This window comes from Rhinoderma darwinii, chromosome 12 (genome assembly GCF_050947455.1).
Source record: "Rhinoderma darwinii isolate aRhiDar2 chromosome 12, aRhiDar2.hap1, whole genome shotgun sequence".
Classification (NCBI taxonomy): Eukaryota; Metazoa; Chordata; class Amphibia; order Anura; family Rhinodermatidae; genus Rhinoderma; species Rhinoderma darwinii.
In genome coordinates, this window is record NC_134698.1 from 59679470 (window position 1) to 59695021 (window position 15552).

Consider the following 15552-nt stretch of genomic DNA (forward strand, 5'->3'; position numbering starts at 1 on the left):
GTTCTCCACTACCGGACAACTGATGACCTATTCACCGGATAGGTCATCAGTGTATGATCGGTGCGGGTCTAACACCTGGACCCTGCACTGATTAGCTGCTCTGTCTGCCACCGGGCACCGGTGGCCAAAATAACAACTAATACCCCATGTTTCATGGATATTTTTACTATGTATACTTTTTTTCAGGACGCGGCCAGGTCTTATATGCTGGATGCAGAGCAGCCCGCCTTAGCTAACAGTAAGGGCGTTACAAATAGGCTGTGATTCGGCAAGATATGCTCTGCCTTACGACTAGCACATTATCCCTCTACGTATTACACATAGTACTGACACCCCATGTACTATTCACAACACTAACCCCTAGTCATCACACTTATTTATTTTTTATTACATTATCACACAGTTCTGACACTTCCATACATACACATTTCTTTTTTACCATACTTTCACACCCTAGCACTACACGAACACTCATTTATCGCACACTTGTGAGCATTTAGTTCACCACTCCCCTCAAGACTAGTGGGAGTGGCTATCACTATTTAATGCACCCTCCTTCTGCAGCATTTTTGACCTGTCTGCGTCCTGCTGGGAATGGGTTTTCACCCACCCACTTAGTAAGTATGACCTTTTTTGTGGTTTTGGTGCTATATACATGGGCACTGTGGCACTATCTACAGTGGGCAGGGCGTAGCTAGGGGGGCAGATGGGGCATCTTCCCCTGGCATACTGGGAGAGAAGGTAGGGGGGTGCCACGCTGGGCGTAGATACAATTAAATACTACTCCTGGAGCGGAATCCCCACTGATGTCACTATCCATATATGGACAGTGACGTCAGGGGCTGCTCCTCCAGGAGGAATCATACATCCCAACCATCCTGGACGGCCTGGGGTATGTCCCACAGTCAACTGTATCTGCGTCCTCAGAACGCAGATACGGTTGAACCTAATGCTGAAGCAAGGAACAGTCAGCTCCGTGCTTCAGCATTAGTTCAGAGGGGAGGAGCAGAGGGAGGTCCTCCACTCGCCGAGGACTCCCCGGGCGCAGCGCTACTTTAAGCGCTGTGCCAGGGAAAGCCTTTGACGTCACGGTCCGGACAGTGACGTTCGTGGCTCCTCTGAAGTGGAATTTCCGTTGCTGACGCTGTGGCAGGGGATTTCTGCTCCAGGAGTAGCCCCTATATGCTCCACTCCTAGAGGAAGTCCCAATGACGCTATCTACAGGGAAGAGGGCTATGGCTATCTACAGGGACAGTGGCACTATCTACAGGGGAGACTGGTCACTATCGACGTGGGCACTGGCACTAGGGGCATTATACTTTATGGGGTATGATACTGTATGGTGGCAGCTATGGGGGCATTGCACTGTATGGGGCAGCTCTGGGGGCATTCTATTGTATGGGGGCAGCTATAGGTGCATTATGCTGTATGGGGGCAGCTATAGGGGCATTATGCTGTATGTGGGCATTATACTGCGTGGCGGCAGCTAGAGGGCATTGTACTGTGTTGCTATGCGTGCCGCATCAGTTGTCCCTCTTTGTGATACTTGACAGTTGGGAGGTATGGAGGAATCCCCGTGGCATTATGTACAAGGGGGGGGGGCTGTATGGCACTATAGGGGGCTGGCAGTACCTTCAAGGGGACGTGTGTGGCATAATCTACAAGGGGCATGTGTAGCACTCTCCTGGGGGGGGTTGTGTGGCACTATCTACAAGAGGAGGCTCTTTATAATGTCACCATATATTCTCATTAGCCTCAGTTATACAATCTGTTTTAGTTAGGCACTGACCGCTTTAATTATTTTCTTTTAATTTATTGTTATGGTAACTCCCTTTTATATAACTATATCGCTTGTAAAATGTACTAATGGTTTTATGCTCTAGTTATATAAATAAAGGTGAGGGAAAAAAATTACATTTCATTGATTGGTAAAGAAAGCAAACTTGGTGAGAGGGGAGGAAATGTTGGGAAAGAGGTTCGAGGGGGGGCCCAAGCTGAATCTTTGCCCCGGGTGATGGAGAACCTAGCTACACCTCTGACAGTGGGCACTATTTATGTGGGCACTGGCACGATCTACAGGGTTATTGCGGCACTATCTACATGGGCGCTGTGGTGTTTTCAAGGGGTTGGGACAAAAAAACCCTAATGAATAAAATTCATCCATGTTTTTTAACTGCCATGAAAAACTGATGGCAAACGGCGGTTAAATACGGTCAGACGGCCGGGAAATGGATTTAAATTTTGAGACACATTGATCCAAAACGGCCATGAAAAACTGACAGTTGATCCGTTGTTAACTGCCCTTTTTTTCACTAAAGTCTCCCCTCTCCAATCTATCCTTAATGCAGCAGCCAGGCTCATAGTTATGACCAACCGCTACACCAACGCCTCTAATCTGTGCCAGTCACTGCACTGGTTGCCCATCCCCTTCCGAATAAAATTCAAACTTATTACTCTTACCCACAAAGCTCTCCACAGTGCTGCACCTCCTCCCTCATCTTTGTCTATCACCCTACTCGGGCTCTACGTTCTGCCAACGACCTTAGATTAAAATCCTCCATAATCCGAACCTCCCACTCCCTTCTCCAAGATTTTTCTCGTGCTGCACCCGTCCTCTGGAATGCGCAACCCCAGACAATCAGATTAATTCCCAATATCCAGTTTTAAACGTGCCCTGAAATCATATCTATTTAGACAGGCCTATAACATTCCCTAATCGGACTCCTTTCCATGGCCCCCCCCTTTTAGATTAGTCATCAGAATAAGATTCCCTCACACTCCTTCTCTTCATGTCCGTCATACACGTATACTGGCTGGTGACCGGCTCATGCAGCTTTATGTGTACCACCCATGTGTATAAAAATGGCTGGACTATTGTACAGAACAAACACTGTTACACTTTGTGTCTCCCTTATTTCCTCATAGATTGTAAGCTCTTGCGAGCTGGGTCCTCACTCCTCTGGTTTGAATTGTAAATTAACTTTGTCACTATGTAATGTTTGATATTGTTTGTTTCATGTTCCCTCTAAATTGTAAAGTGCTGCGTAATATGTTGGCGCTATATAAATAAAGATGATTATTATTATTCACACAAGCGTATTTCACATCAGTGTTACGTGCGTTTAAAACAACGGACGTCACACAGACCTATGCAATTCAATGGGGCATTGAGACATTGTGTTTTTCACGCAGCGTGTGTCCGCTGCGTGAAACTCACTGCATGTCCTATACGTCTGCGTTTTTTGCGCATCATGCACCCATTGAAGTCAATGGGTGCGTGAAAATCACGGACAGCACATGGACGTCATCCATGTGCTGTCCGTGATTCACGCAATTGTTTAAGAAATGATGAGAAAAAGAAAAACACCTTCAGTTTTTTTTGCGGACGTAAAAAACGTGTGACATACGGATGACATACGCGTGTAAAAAACGCAGACGTGCACTGTTCACGGATGTCACACGGAACTGCAACGCACACAAAACGTTGCGGTTTTTACGAGTGCAAAACGGATACGCTCTTGTGAGGCCTTACAGTGGGAATACATCCCCAAACCGGAATTTATAAAGTTTTCTACAAAAATATACCCCTTAGTCTTGTTATTTTAAGCAGCCATTATGCACATTATCCATATATATTCCATCATAGAAACTTCAAACCGTTTCTATAAAGGGAAACGGTCACTAAGTTCATGCTGCCCTATGCGAGGGTAGCATGAGCCAGTTACAGGGCTGGTCACCTTAGGCAAATGTTTTAACAAAGCACTGCACTTTCATCATGTATATTATGTTTATTAAGCTAATAGAGTGTGTAAGGCAGCGTTCACAAGCTGTGTTTGTACCAAGGTTTATTTGTGGGACGACATGATTTATTTGACGGGATAAAACTTAGGCTAAGTTCACATCTCATTTTGTGCACATTTAAAAACGTATACATCGCTGCAAGAAACCTGAGGAGAAGTTGGAGGAAGGATTTCAGCAGGCCTTGCTGTGCTGTGCTCACTCTGGGAAAACTACAAAGCACAAACTGCAAGTATATACTTTAGTACAGCCTCAAGTATGACTCTTATCTTGCTATTTACTTGCTATTAAAGAGTGATAATACAAGAACTATATGGTCTATTTCTCTGAAGAGAATTGGTATGATTAAGAAGCTCAGATATTCTTAAAGCATTACCATTGTACCCTGCAACGTGAGCCTGGAAAATGACCCTCACCCTGTGCCTGGAATCTTTGGAAGGGGGTACAATGAAACTCATCTAGTCAACTGCATATTGCCTGCTGCTCCAGTATATAAAGTACCCTGGTTTGTTTTTGGTTTTTTTGGACCCTCGAACCTGTAAGAGACTGAAGTCGGAATATGCCAATGGGAAGATTACATTGGAACTCTCTCTCATTTACAAGCTGCTTGAATTGCGGTTTTTGAAATCGGTAGTCTCTGCTCAGACTTTATATTCATATTTTTTATTTATTTTTTTGTCTTGTTTGTTTTTGTGTATTGTGTGTCTGGAGAGAGTAAAGGGGGGGAAGGAAGAATCAGGGAAAATGCCAGCTAAAAGTAGAAAATCTTTGAGCCCTAGTAAGGAGGGTAAGAATACAAGCAAGATGGACAGATATATGATGTCCCCCCTTGTAGCAGGGAAAACTAGAACAGCAAATAAGACAACTGGGGAGATTTTGAGCGACCAAGCTCTACCATCATTGACTGAGATTTTAGACGCTATTAATAAAGTATCCTCTCAAGTAGGTAGCATTAGTATAGAAATTGCAATAATAAGAGAGGATATGGGTAAAATTAAAGAAAGATATACTGAAGTGGAAAATAGAGTGAGTGCACTTGAAGATGAAGTTACCCAATTGAAAAAGGAGATGAAGGGGTTAGTGGAAGGAAACAGTACACTAAAAAATAAAATGGTTGACATAGAAGATCGCTCCAGAAGGAGTAACATCAGATTATTGGGTTTTCCAGAAGGGGAAGAAAGGGAAGGTGTTGAAACTTTTGTCCAAAATTGGATCAAAAACAAAATAGGAATTGAAAATCTGTCTCCTTTGTTTGGCATAGAGAAAGCTCATAGAGTACCAGCAAGCGTGCCTATGCCTGGTTCTAGACCTAGAGCTATAATAGCCAAGGTTCTAAATTCCCGGGATAGAGATAATATATTGAGAAAGTCAAGGGAGTTACAAAATCTATCCCATAACAATTCAAAAATAGCAATCTATCCGGACTACTGATATGACACTCAATTAAAGAGACAAGCTTTTGGTCCAGTCAAGAAAAAACTCAGAGAGGCAGGGATTAAATATTCTTTAATGTATCCAGCAAAATTGAGAACAGAATATCAGGGTAAGGTTCATTTTCATTCGTCACAGGAAGAGACATTTAAGTAGTTAGCAAGTTTGAAATCATTATGAATTAATTAATGGTGTATTAGGGGAACATGCGTTGGTTGGTTGAGAGACTTGTTAAAAATATGACAAGTCAACAGAAGGAAAGGGGAGGGGGGTGGGGCAAGACCGGTCTGGTATTGGAATACATTAAGAATTTTTTACGAATATGTTATATAAAATTTCTAATATTTGTCACTTTTCATTCTGTTAGAACGCACGGATGAACACTAAAATTGTGGTATGGAATATTAGGGGTATGGGGGAAAAATTAAAACGTTTTACTATTAAGAATTATATAAAAAAACAGTTTCCATCAATTACATGTTTGTTAGAAACACATTTGACACAAGAAACAATCCCAAGATTGGGAAATAGGTGGTGGTCACAACAGTTTCATTCTATACACTCCTCCTATTCCAGGGGAGTGAGTGTTCTTATTCACTCGGGAGTGCAATGTGAGATACTTGATAAAAATATAGACAACAAAGGTAGATTCATTTTTATTCACTGTAGATTAAAGGAATTCATTTGTATTTTAGCTTTTGTATACATTCCACCTCCGTTTTCATCCGTGGTGTTCAGAAAATTATGTAATTATATTATTAGTAGAAGCGATTGTCCTGTAATGGTTTTGGGGGATATGAATTGTGTTATGGACGAGGTAATGGATAGGGTTAGCTTTAAGGGAAGAAATAAGAGCCCAATTAAAACACCATTGGCGAGGATAAGTGAAGAAATGGGTCTAGTAGATATATGGAGACTGAAAAACCCTAAAAAGAAAATGTACTGTTGTTATAGTGGTTCACACCATACCATGTCACGTATTGACTTGGTATTGTGTAGTGAATCACTTGTTACAACTATTGGGAAAATAAAATATGACAACAAAAGCATTTCGGATCATACGCCACTTATTGTGGACATAAAAATAAATGAAAAAAAGGAATTCATTAAGCCTATAAAAATAAATCCACATTGGTTCTCATTATTACAAGACCCTGAAAATATCAAAGTTGAAATTCATAATATTTTGTCACTAAATTGGGAGACTGCCCCAGACTTAATTGTTTGGGAAACACTAAAAGCCTGTATAAGGGGTATCCTTTTTGAAAGAATAATAAGATTAAAAAGAGAATACAAGAAGATTGAGCAGGGAAAAGAATGAAGTGCAAATTTGTTGGAGGCAAATTACTTTGAAACCCCTACGGAAGATAGTTTAAAGTTGTGGCTTCAGGCCCAAGAGGAATATAAGGCCTGGTTAATCGAGAAAGCACAAAATAAATTATTTTTTCTGGGGCAGAAAAATTTCTGTGAATCAGGAACACCAAATAAACTATTAATGAGTATCATTAAAAATCAAAGTCAGAAGAGTAATATTTTGGTAATTCTTGATAAGAGAGGGAATATGATTAAGCAAGATTATGAAATTAGATCAGAATTCTTGAATTATTATTCAGAATTGTATTGCTCCGGAAAAAAGTATAATGAAGAACAATTGGAGCTCTTTCTAGATTCAATGTCTTTCTCCCCCTTGTCTGATATTCAGAAAGATGAGTTGGATCGACCAATCTCCCTGGAAGAATTAAGAAATGCATTGACTAGTGTTAAAGGAAATACAGCTCCAGGTTTGGATGGTTTCCCATTTGAACTGTATAGAACATTTGGGGAAGAACTATTACCAGCCCTGTTAAAAACATTGGGTTCGGCAGTGGTAGAGGGCAAATTGCCAAGCTCAATGGTAGAAGCTAATATAGCTTTGATATTGAAACCAGGTAAATGCCCGGAAAGGATGGAATCTTACAGACCTATTTCCCTGTTGAACACGGATGCTAAACTTTTCGCCAAAGTGTTGGCGGGAAGGTTGGCTAAAGTAATCTCTACTGTAGTACATAGTGATCAGCAGGGATTTATTTCTGGTAGAACGGTCAACCAGTGTGTTCGTCGGGTATTTGGGAATATTCAAGTTACACCAGGAGAGGCCCCCCGCTCCATTCTGTCTCTCGATGCAGTTAAAGCATTTGACAGAGTGGAGTGGGGCTATTAATGGGCAGTCATGAGAAAGCAAGGTTTTGGAGAATCTTTTATAGGAATGGTTAAATTATTATATAATGGTCCTAGAGCAAACATTAACATAAATGGTGAGAACTCAGAATTTTTCAATTTAAGTAGGGGCACAAGACAGGGTTGTCCTCTTTCTCCCCTACTTTTTGCATTAGCAATGGAACCTCTCGCCTGTTTGATCAGAGAGGATGGAAATATTGTGGGTTTTGGAGCTAGGGGGGAAGAAGATAAAATTATCTTATATGCTGACGACCTTTTATTTTTTTTGACGAACCCTGAAGAAAAATTGGATTATGTTATATCTATTATTCAAAGATTTGGATTCTATTCTGGTCTAAAGATCAATTGGGAAAAATCCATATTAATGCCACTAGATAAAAGCGATTTAGTACTACAAACAAAAATTTAGATATTTGGGTATAGAAATTTCAAATAATATAAAAGAATTTTTGGATTATAATTTGCTCCCCCTTATAAACGAAATGGAAAAAAAAATAAGAATATGGAACGAATTGCCAATATCAAAAGCCGATAAAATTGTCTTTATATGTTTTTGGGGTTACCCCGGTGTGGATACAAGATAAATATTTTAAGAAAATCATAACTATCTTTAATAACCTGATTTGGGGAAGGAAGAGAGTTCGGATTAAGCTAGACTACTTATGTCCTTCAAGAGAACAAGGAGGACTAGCATTTCCAGATATTTGAGTATATTACTTAGCAGCACAATTACAATACATACAAGAATGGGATAAGGCCGAGTTCTTACAATGGTTGATCACTAACATTAAAGGCCGCTTTTCAGATATTTATGAGGTGTTGGAATCTGGTCAATTAAAATCTGGAGTTATGGAAAACGTGTTGACAGCACAACTCCTGCATGAATGCTGGAATAGTTTAAGAAATATGACTGGTCGAAATGGTTTTTTATACTTTTCCCCGTTATGGCACAATCTTAATATAGAAGAATGTAAGGCTATCCCAGAGTTACCATTGTTAAAACTTAGAGGGATTAGATATGTATTAGATATAATGGAAGAAGGAAAAATCAAAACATGGGAAAAATTATCAGTTGATTTTGACTTGACGGAGAAGGAAACATTCTCCTATATTCAATTAACCCCTTAGTGACCACTAATACGCCTTTTCACGTGATTCACTAATGGGCTTTAGGCTAGGCTGACGCCTTTTCACGTCAGCCTAGTCTAAGTCCTGCACGGGTCTCCCGTGCAGGCTGGTGCCGGGGCTCTGCTGTCTGATGACAGCTGAGCTCCTGCTCCAACGCCCGCGATCGAAGTTTACTTCGATCGCGGCCGTTTAACCCGTTAAATGCCGCCGTCAATAGCGACCGCGGCATTTAACTTTGTTTACAGAGGGAGTGAGCTCCCTCTGTCACCCATCGGCGGCCCGCGAATGCAATCGTGGGTCTCCGATGGGGTGTCATGGCAGCCGGGGGCCTGATAAAAGCCCCCAGGTCTGCCCTGGACATATGCCTGTTAGGACGCGCCGGAGGCACGTCCTAACAGATTGCCTGTCAGATTTACACTGACAGGCAATAATGCTCTGGTATACGAAGTATACCAAAGCATTATAGCAGCGATCGGAACATCGCACAGTAAAGTCCCCTAGTGGCACTAATAAAATAAGTCGTCAAAGTGAAATAAAGATTATTAATAAAAAGTACAGTACAAAAATAAATAAAACCATTTTTTCCATAAAAAGTGGTTTTATTTAGTAAAAGTGTAAAAAAAAAAAAAAAAAAAGTACACATATGTGGTATCGCCGCGACCGTAATGACTCCATTAATAAAGTTAATAAGTAATTTAAACCGCAAAGTGAACACCGTAAAAAAAAAAACCGCAAAAAACCATGGCGAAATTGCAATTTTTTTTCCATTGCCCCCCAAAAAAGTAATAATAAAAATGAATCAATAAGTCCCATGTACCCCAAAACAGTACCATTCAAAACTACGTCTTGTCCCGCAGAAAAAAAGCCCAAAAAAATTACTACATTGATGGAAAAATAAAAAAATTATGGCTCTTGGAAAGCGACGATGCAAAAACAAATAATTTTAGTTCAAAAGTGTTTTTATTGTGCAAAAGTCGTAAAACATAAAAAACCTCTACATATGTGGTATCGACCGTAATCGTACCGACCCATAGAATAAAGGTAACATGTTATTTACGTCGCATAGTGAACGGCGTCAATTTAAAAATGCATAGAACAATGGCGGAATTTCAGGTTTTTTTTATAATCCCTCCCAAAAAGGTTAATAAAAGTTAATATAAAAATTATATGTACCCAAAAATGGTGCTATTAAAAAGCACAACTAATCCCGCAAAAAACAAGTCCTCATACAGCTACGTAGACGAAAAAATAAAAAGGTTATAGCTCTTTGAATGCGACTATAGAAAAACAAATAAAATAGCTTGGTCATTAAGGCCTAAAATGGGCTGGTCACTAAGGGGTTAAAGCACGCATTTGATAAATTTAAAGATAGCAATCCTCTCAATAAAGACCATATGGATGACTTTTACAAAAAGCTGAGAAAATACAAATGTGAAAAAAAACCTCTCTCCAGGTTGTATAAATCCCTGATGGAAATAAAGTCAAGGAAAATAAAATTTAATTGTGTTATAAAATGGGAGAAGGAATTGAATAACGATTGTGTTCTTGATTGGAACATAATATTTCAAAATATTTGTAAAGTATCGATAAGCATGAACCATCAGCTTATTCAGTTCAATTTGATACATAGGCTTTACTATACGCCAGCCCTTTTGAGTAAGTTCTCTATTAATAAAGCTTCTAACTGCCCCAGATGTGGTGCAGCGGAAGCAAACTATTTGCACATGTTATGGAATTGTATTAAGATTGCTGATTACTCGGATAGAATTTTTAAAAACATTTTGGAAAAAATAGATCCAGATATAGGGTTTCAACCTCAACTGGTGTTGCTGGGTGATGATTCCAAATTAAATATTTCTAAGGAAAAAAAATGTGGATTAATAAAACTATTATTTATTGCAAAATTACTAATAGTTAGAAAGTGGATATCTAGCTCCCCACTGGAGTTTAATGCTTGGGTAAATAATGTGAGAATTATAATGAAATATGAGAAAATCTATAATCAAGGCAAACACTGTAAAACCTATTGGGGGGAGTGGTAAGAATTTTTGTTCTTTTTTTACCAAGATCGGTCTTGAGAGGGTGGGGGGTGGGAGTAGGGGGAAAATGTAAAAATATGTGTATAATTGTATTTTCTTTATTCCTTACTAAAAAAAAAATTAAAAAAAAAAATACGTATACATCGTCTTATACCACAAAGTCACAAAAGCATATCCAATTGTAACAAATGCTTACTTTTTTTGTAGTATAAGTTTGTGTTAGTCCTTACTTCTAAAAACGTATTTCGTTTTTTGTTCTTGACGTAAATCAAACTTTGTAAAGTCAAGGTTTCCCATATATGGTGACAAGAACGTATACGTTTTACATATATGCAAACGTAGGGTTTAAAATTGCATACATCATCTATACGTCCCCATTGACTTCAATACAAATTAAAACGTATACGTGTGGTATGCGTTTTCGAAAAGTACACTTCTTAGGACATAGGGAAAAAAAAAGGACAGAACATAAGCACACAAAACGTATGCATAAACTACACTATTATGGCATCCGTCCTGACCATAGAAATCAATGTCCGTTTTGACACCGTTTTTTCATGTAAAAACGATATGTGAACTTAGCCCAAGTTCACATGTCGCAAATTAAATGCTAAGGTCAGTCAGTGTGTTTGGTGTAACTTTATAGTTTTCATAAAAAAAATAGTTTTACATTGAGATACAGCTACTCTGTATTCTCTATACATTGCAGCTGTATATAGCACTAAATCCTGTTCCCGTCAGTTCCGTGGGACTGACGGGTTCAGTGTCAGTAGGTCCTGTGTGTCTGACACGCAGGATCCACTAGTTATTCATCACATCTACGTTCTGAACTTAGATGTAATAGATTACAAGTGCACCCGCTGACACGGAACCCGTCAGGTCTGCAGGACTGACTGATTCCGGTAATAGCGAACGATACAGCTGCTCTGTATACAAATACAAAGCAGCTGTATCTAAAAAAGTAAAACTATTTTTTAATAACTATTTATAAAGTTACAACAAACACACTGACCTCTTTATTAAAAAAATAAATAAATAAATAAATTGCCCTGCAAAGGTCGTATATAGCCTTTAAATCTGTGACCATTACAATACAATTCATGTGAATACGGCTTTCAAACCTCTTCAAATGTAGTGGAAGAAATATGCGTGGAATTCAGGGCATGCTACAGTATTTCAGATCTGCAGCAGGTCAATTCACACGCACAGATTTTGCAGTGGATTAGCAGCATTGGGGTAAAGCTGTCCTTTTGAATGAATCCTAACTTGAATAAAAAAAAATACAAATGTGTTCAATTTGACACAACAAATGTGCATTTATTCTCATGGGGAAAGTCCGACATGTGATATCATGACTAGCAGGTTATTTTGTTTATTGTGAAGGAAAACACAATGGGGAATATATATCAAAACTGGTGCAACATTAATGTGGAGTAGTTGGCCATAGCATACAATCATATGCCATCTTTAAATTTCCAGAGCCCTTTAATAAAAGTAGTCCAAAATAAAAGTAGTGACCGGACTGGTTTCCATGGGCAACTACTATACTTACTGTGATGGTGCATTATGTGTGGTTTATTATGAGTCCTCAGCAGAGAGGGATGACTCTCTAATCAAGTACCACAGGTCATGTCTCCAGCCTATGGACAATTGGACGAGTCAGAGGTGAAGTCCACAAGACAAAGTGTTGTCATTGTCCACTCTCCACAGGGGGTCATCAGGAGGCACCACAGTTATATTCAGCTCAGGTGCAGACCAGCAAACAAGGGTGATCCAATTATCTTCCCCATTGTGTTCTCATCCTGGCTGTGGCAATACACATCATAGCACAAAGGACCACAACTCACTTACAGACAGTGTATGATTACAAACTAAAGTCATTATAATGATGGTGACTAGAAACTGCCAAGATGTTACTCCCCCTGAGTGGATATAAGGGCTTGTCCTGGGGAGGATGGAGATCTTCTGGATTTAGACCTTCAGGAGAGCTGAAGCTGAGGCCAGCGCTCTGAAGATGTTCCTGGGATCACCTTATTTTGTGGACTGTGTGTTGTTCCTGCATTGAACGTGACTTGTTCTGTCAACTTTGGATACAATAAACCCTGTTGGAGTTACCCTGTCGTCACTGGCTCTGTTGATCGTGTATTAACGTAACGAACCCCATGACACTTACCCTTTTGCATCAGTTTTAATAAATCTAGCCCAATGTTGTTGGGAAAGATGTAAAATATAGTACAATTGTGATACTTTGTGACATTCTGTATAAAAAAAAAAAACAATTAGTAAATGTCACAAATTAAATTATTGAGAAAATGGTGGCAGCAGTATGAACAAGCAGAAAAGGGACATGCAGGCTACCACTATGGGCTACACAATTTATATCTATGTCAAATATGCAATGCAAATAGAATGCAAATATTCCTGCTGACATGGTTCTCCCAATGCATGTAAGCCACATACGTAAATACTTTTCCCTACACCACTATGCAAACACATTACAGTGTCTTTATTATTCCTCACCTTTATTCTTGGCTTTATATATAGGAAGATAGACTATATGGCCAAAAGTATGTTGACAAACCTTTCAATTATTATGTTCAGGTGATTTAGCCATTCCCTAAGCAAACAGGTGCAATAAAATCAAACACACAGCCATGCAAACATTGGTAGCCTTATGAGTTGTAATAAAGAGCTCAGTAACTTTAAAACATGGCACTGTCATAGGATGCCACAAGGCCCCCCGTCTGCCCCGGTCAACTGTAAGTGCTATTATTGTGAAGGGGAAGAATCCAGGTGAAAAAATAGTTCAGCATAAAAATTACCTATCCTCAGTTTGGAACTCTGTAGTGAGTGATGTAACAGCCTCTAGAATTGAAATCGGCCATGAACTGTGCAGTGGAAACGTGTTCCATGGAGTGCCAATTCACGTTTTACTATCTGGCAGTATCATGGATGAATTTGGGTTTGGTGGATGATACCTACCTACCGGAATGCATAGTACCTACTGTAAAATTTGGTGGAGGAAGGATAATGGTTTGGAGCAGTTTTTCGTGGTCCTGACCTCAACTCAATCAAACACCTTTAGGATTAACTGGAACACCGATTGAGAAATAGACCTTGCCTGAACTCACAAATGCTCTTTTGGCTGAATAGGCACTAATTCCTACAGACACAATATTGGTGGAAAGCCTTCCCAGAAGAGTGGAGGATACAAAAGGCAGCCCAACTCCATATTAACTCCCATGGTATTGGAATGGTATGTCCATATAGGCTTGATGTTCAGGAGTCCACATACTTACTAACAATTTTATCATGTTGCAGAATGATTTGAATGACTTTAGGAAATATATAGCCAGCATGAAACCAGTTAGAGCTTCACGGCTAAAGCATGAGCAAAAAAGTACTGTAAGTCCATGACTGCTACAGAGCGGTAAGAAGAAAAAAAGCTGTAGCACATCTCTACTTACTGTCACATACGTAAGGTTTGTCATGCTCATCAAAAGATGTATCGTTCCTCCTCCTGCCTCCACGAGCCTAAAATTTAAATAAAACTTTTTACATTATATTTAAAACTAGAACAGCATATACTGTAAACCATTATACTTCTATCCATTTTTGAGGAACTGATCAGTCAAAAATGTTGAATTCAAGTTGGCATGCCTTTATACTTACAATATTTTGCTTTCTGGGAACTAAGGCTCTATTCACACGACAGGGTCCGAGTGTCGGTCGATAAAAACGTCCGTTTTTCTCGGTCGTTTTTAACGGCTGATTTTAAACCGTTTTGCATCCGTTTTTTTCCCTGTCCGTTTTAAAAACAGATGAATACCATTTGTATTTTTTTTGCCACACACTTCCCTCTGTAGATAATGCCACGGCCCGCCTGCAGGTAATGCCACACAGCCCCCCCTGTAGTTAATGTCACACAGCCCCCCCTGTAGGTAATGCCACACAGCCCCCCCCTGTAGGTAATGCCACACAGCCCCCCCACCTGTAGGTAATGCCACACAGCCCCCCCCTGTAGGTAATGCCACACAGCCCCCCCCCCTGTAGGTAATGCCCCACAGCCCCCCCTGTAGGTAATGCCACACAGCACCCCCTGTAGGTAGCTCTACACAGCACACTTTTACATAGCACCCCCCATAGATGGCGGGACCATTCCAGGAGAAATCCCTGACTTCAATGTCCATATATGGAGACTTCTCCTGGAGCGGAAACCAAGGCCACAGCGCTTGGGATTCCGCTTCAGAAGTGCCTGATGTCACGTGTCCATATATGGACAATGAAGTCAGGGACTCCTCCTGGAGCGGAAACACCGACCACACTGCCGGGGATTCAGTTTCAGGAGTAGGGGACCAGGCCAAGAGAAGTCCCTGCCGTCACTGGGGATTAGGGATTCTGCTTCTACAGGGAGCAAAAAATACCCTCCTCCTCACATGCACTTCGTACTGTGAGGAGGCGAAGAGAGCGAACGAGCGGCAGAAAGCTCAGCCGTCAGTCTGAGCACATCCGAGCGACAGCCGTTCTTTACATGGCCCCATAGACTTCTATGCTAGCCAGGCGGCCGGGAGAACGGCCGAAAATAGAGCATGTCCCATTTTTCTCAAAAAATCGGCCGTGTGAATAGCCCCATTTGGGGTCTATTTTTCCTATAGCGGCCATGTGACGGGCGTTCAAAGAACGGCCGTCGCACGGCCAGGAATCCCTGTCATGTGTATAGGGCCTAAGAGAGAATATATCATGGCTTAGTAAATTGCAGTTTTCTCACCCGTCCCCTGCTTCGGTTCTTTCTTTTTGGGAGCTCCTCTTCAAAGTCTTCATCAACAATTGCATCATCTGCATTTTCGTCATTTTCTAAAACTCTCTGAATAAACAACAAAGTGCCCAAGATGGTATGAGTGAATAAGTAAGTATTGAGTATTGCAAAAAAAAAAAAGAT

The 15552-nt window shown here is 40.3% G+C and overlaps 1 protein-coding gene across 1 annotated transcript in view; it reads right to left on the bottom strand.

The window, feature by feature from the left end:
* DPF3 (double PHD fingers 3) overlaps positions 1 to 15552 on the bottom strand; it is a 257140-nt gene that overhangs the window by 64378 nt on the left and 177210 nt on the right. The window contains 3 exon segments of the mRNA XM_075843503.1: positions 12785 to 12871; positions 14081 to 14147; positions 15382 to 15477. Of these exon segments, the coding sequence (XP_075699618.1) occupies positions 12785 to 12871; positions 14081 to 14147; positions 15382 to 15477 (250 nt within the window).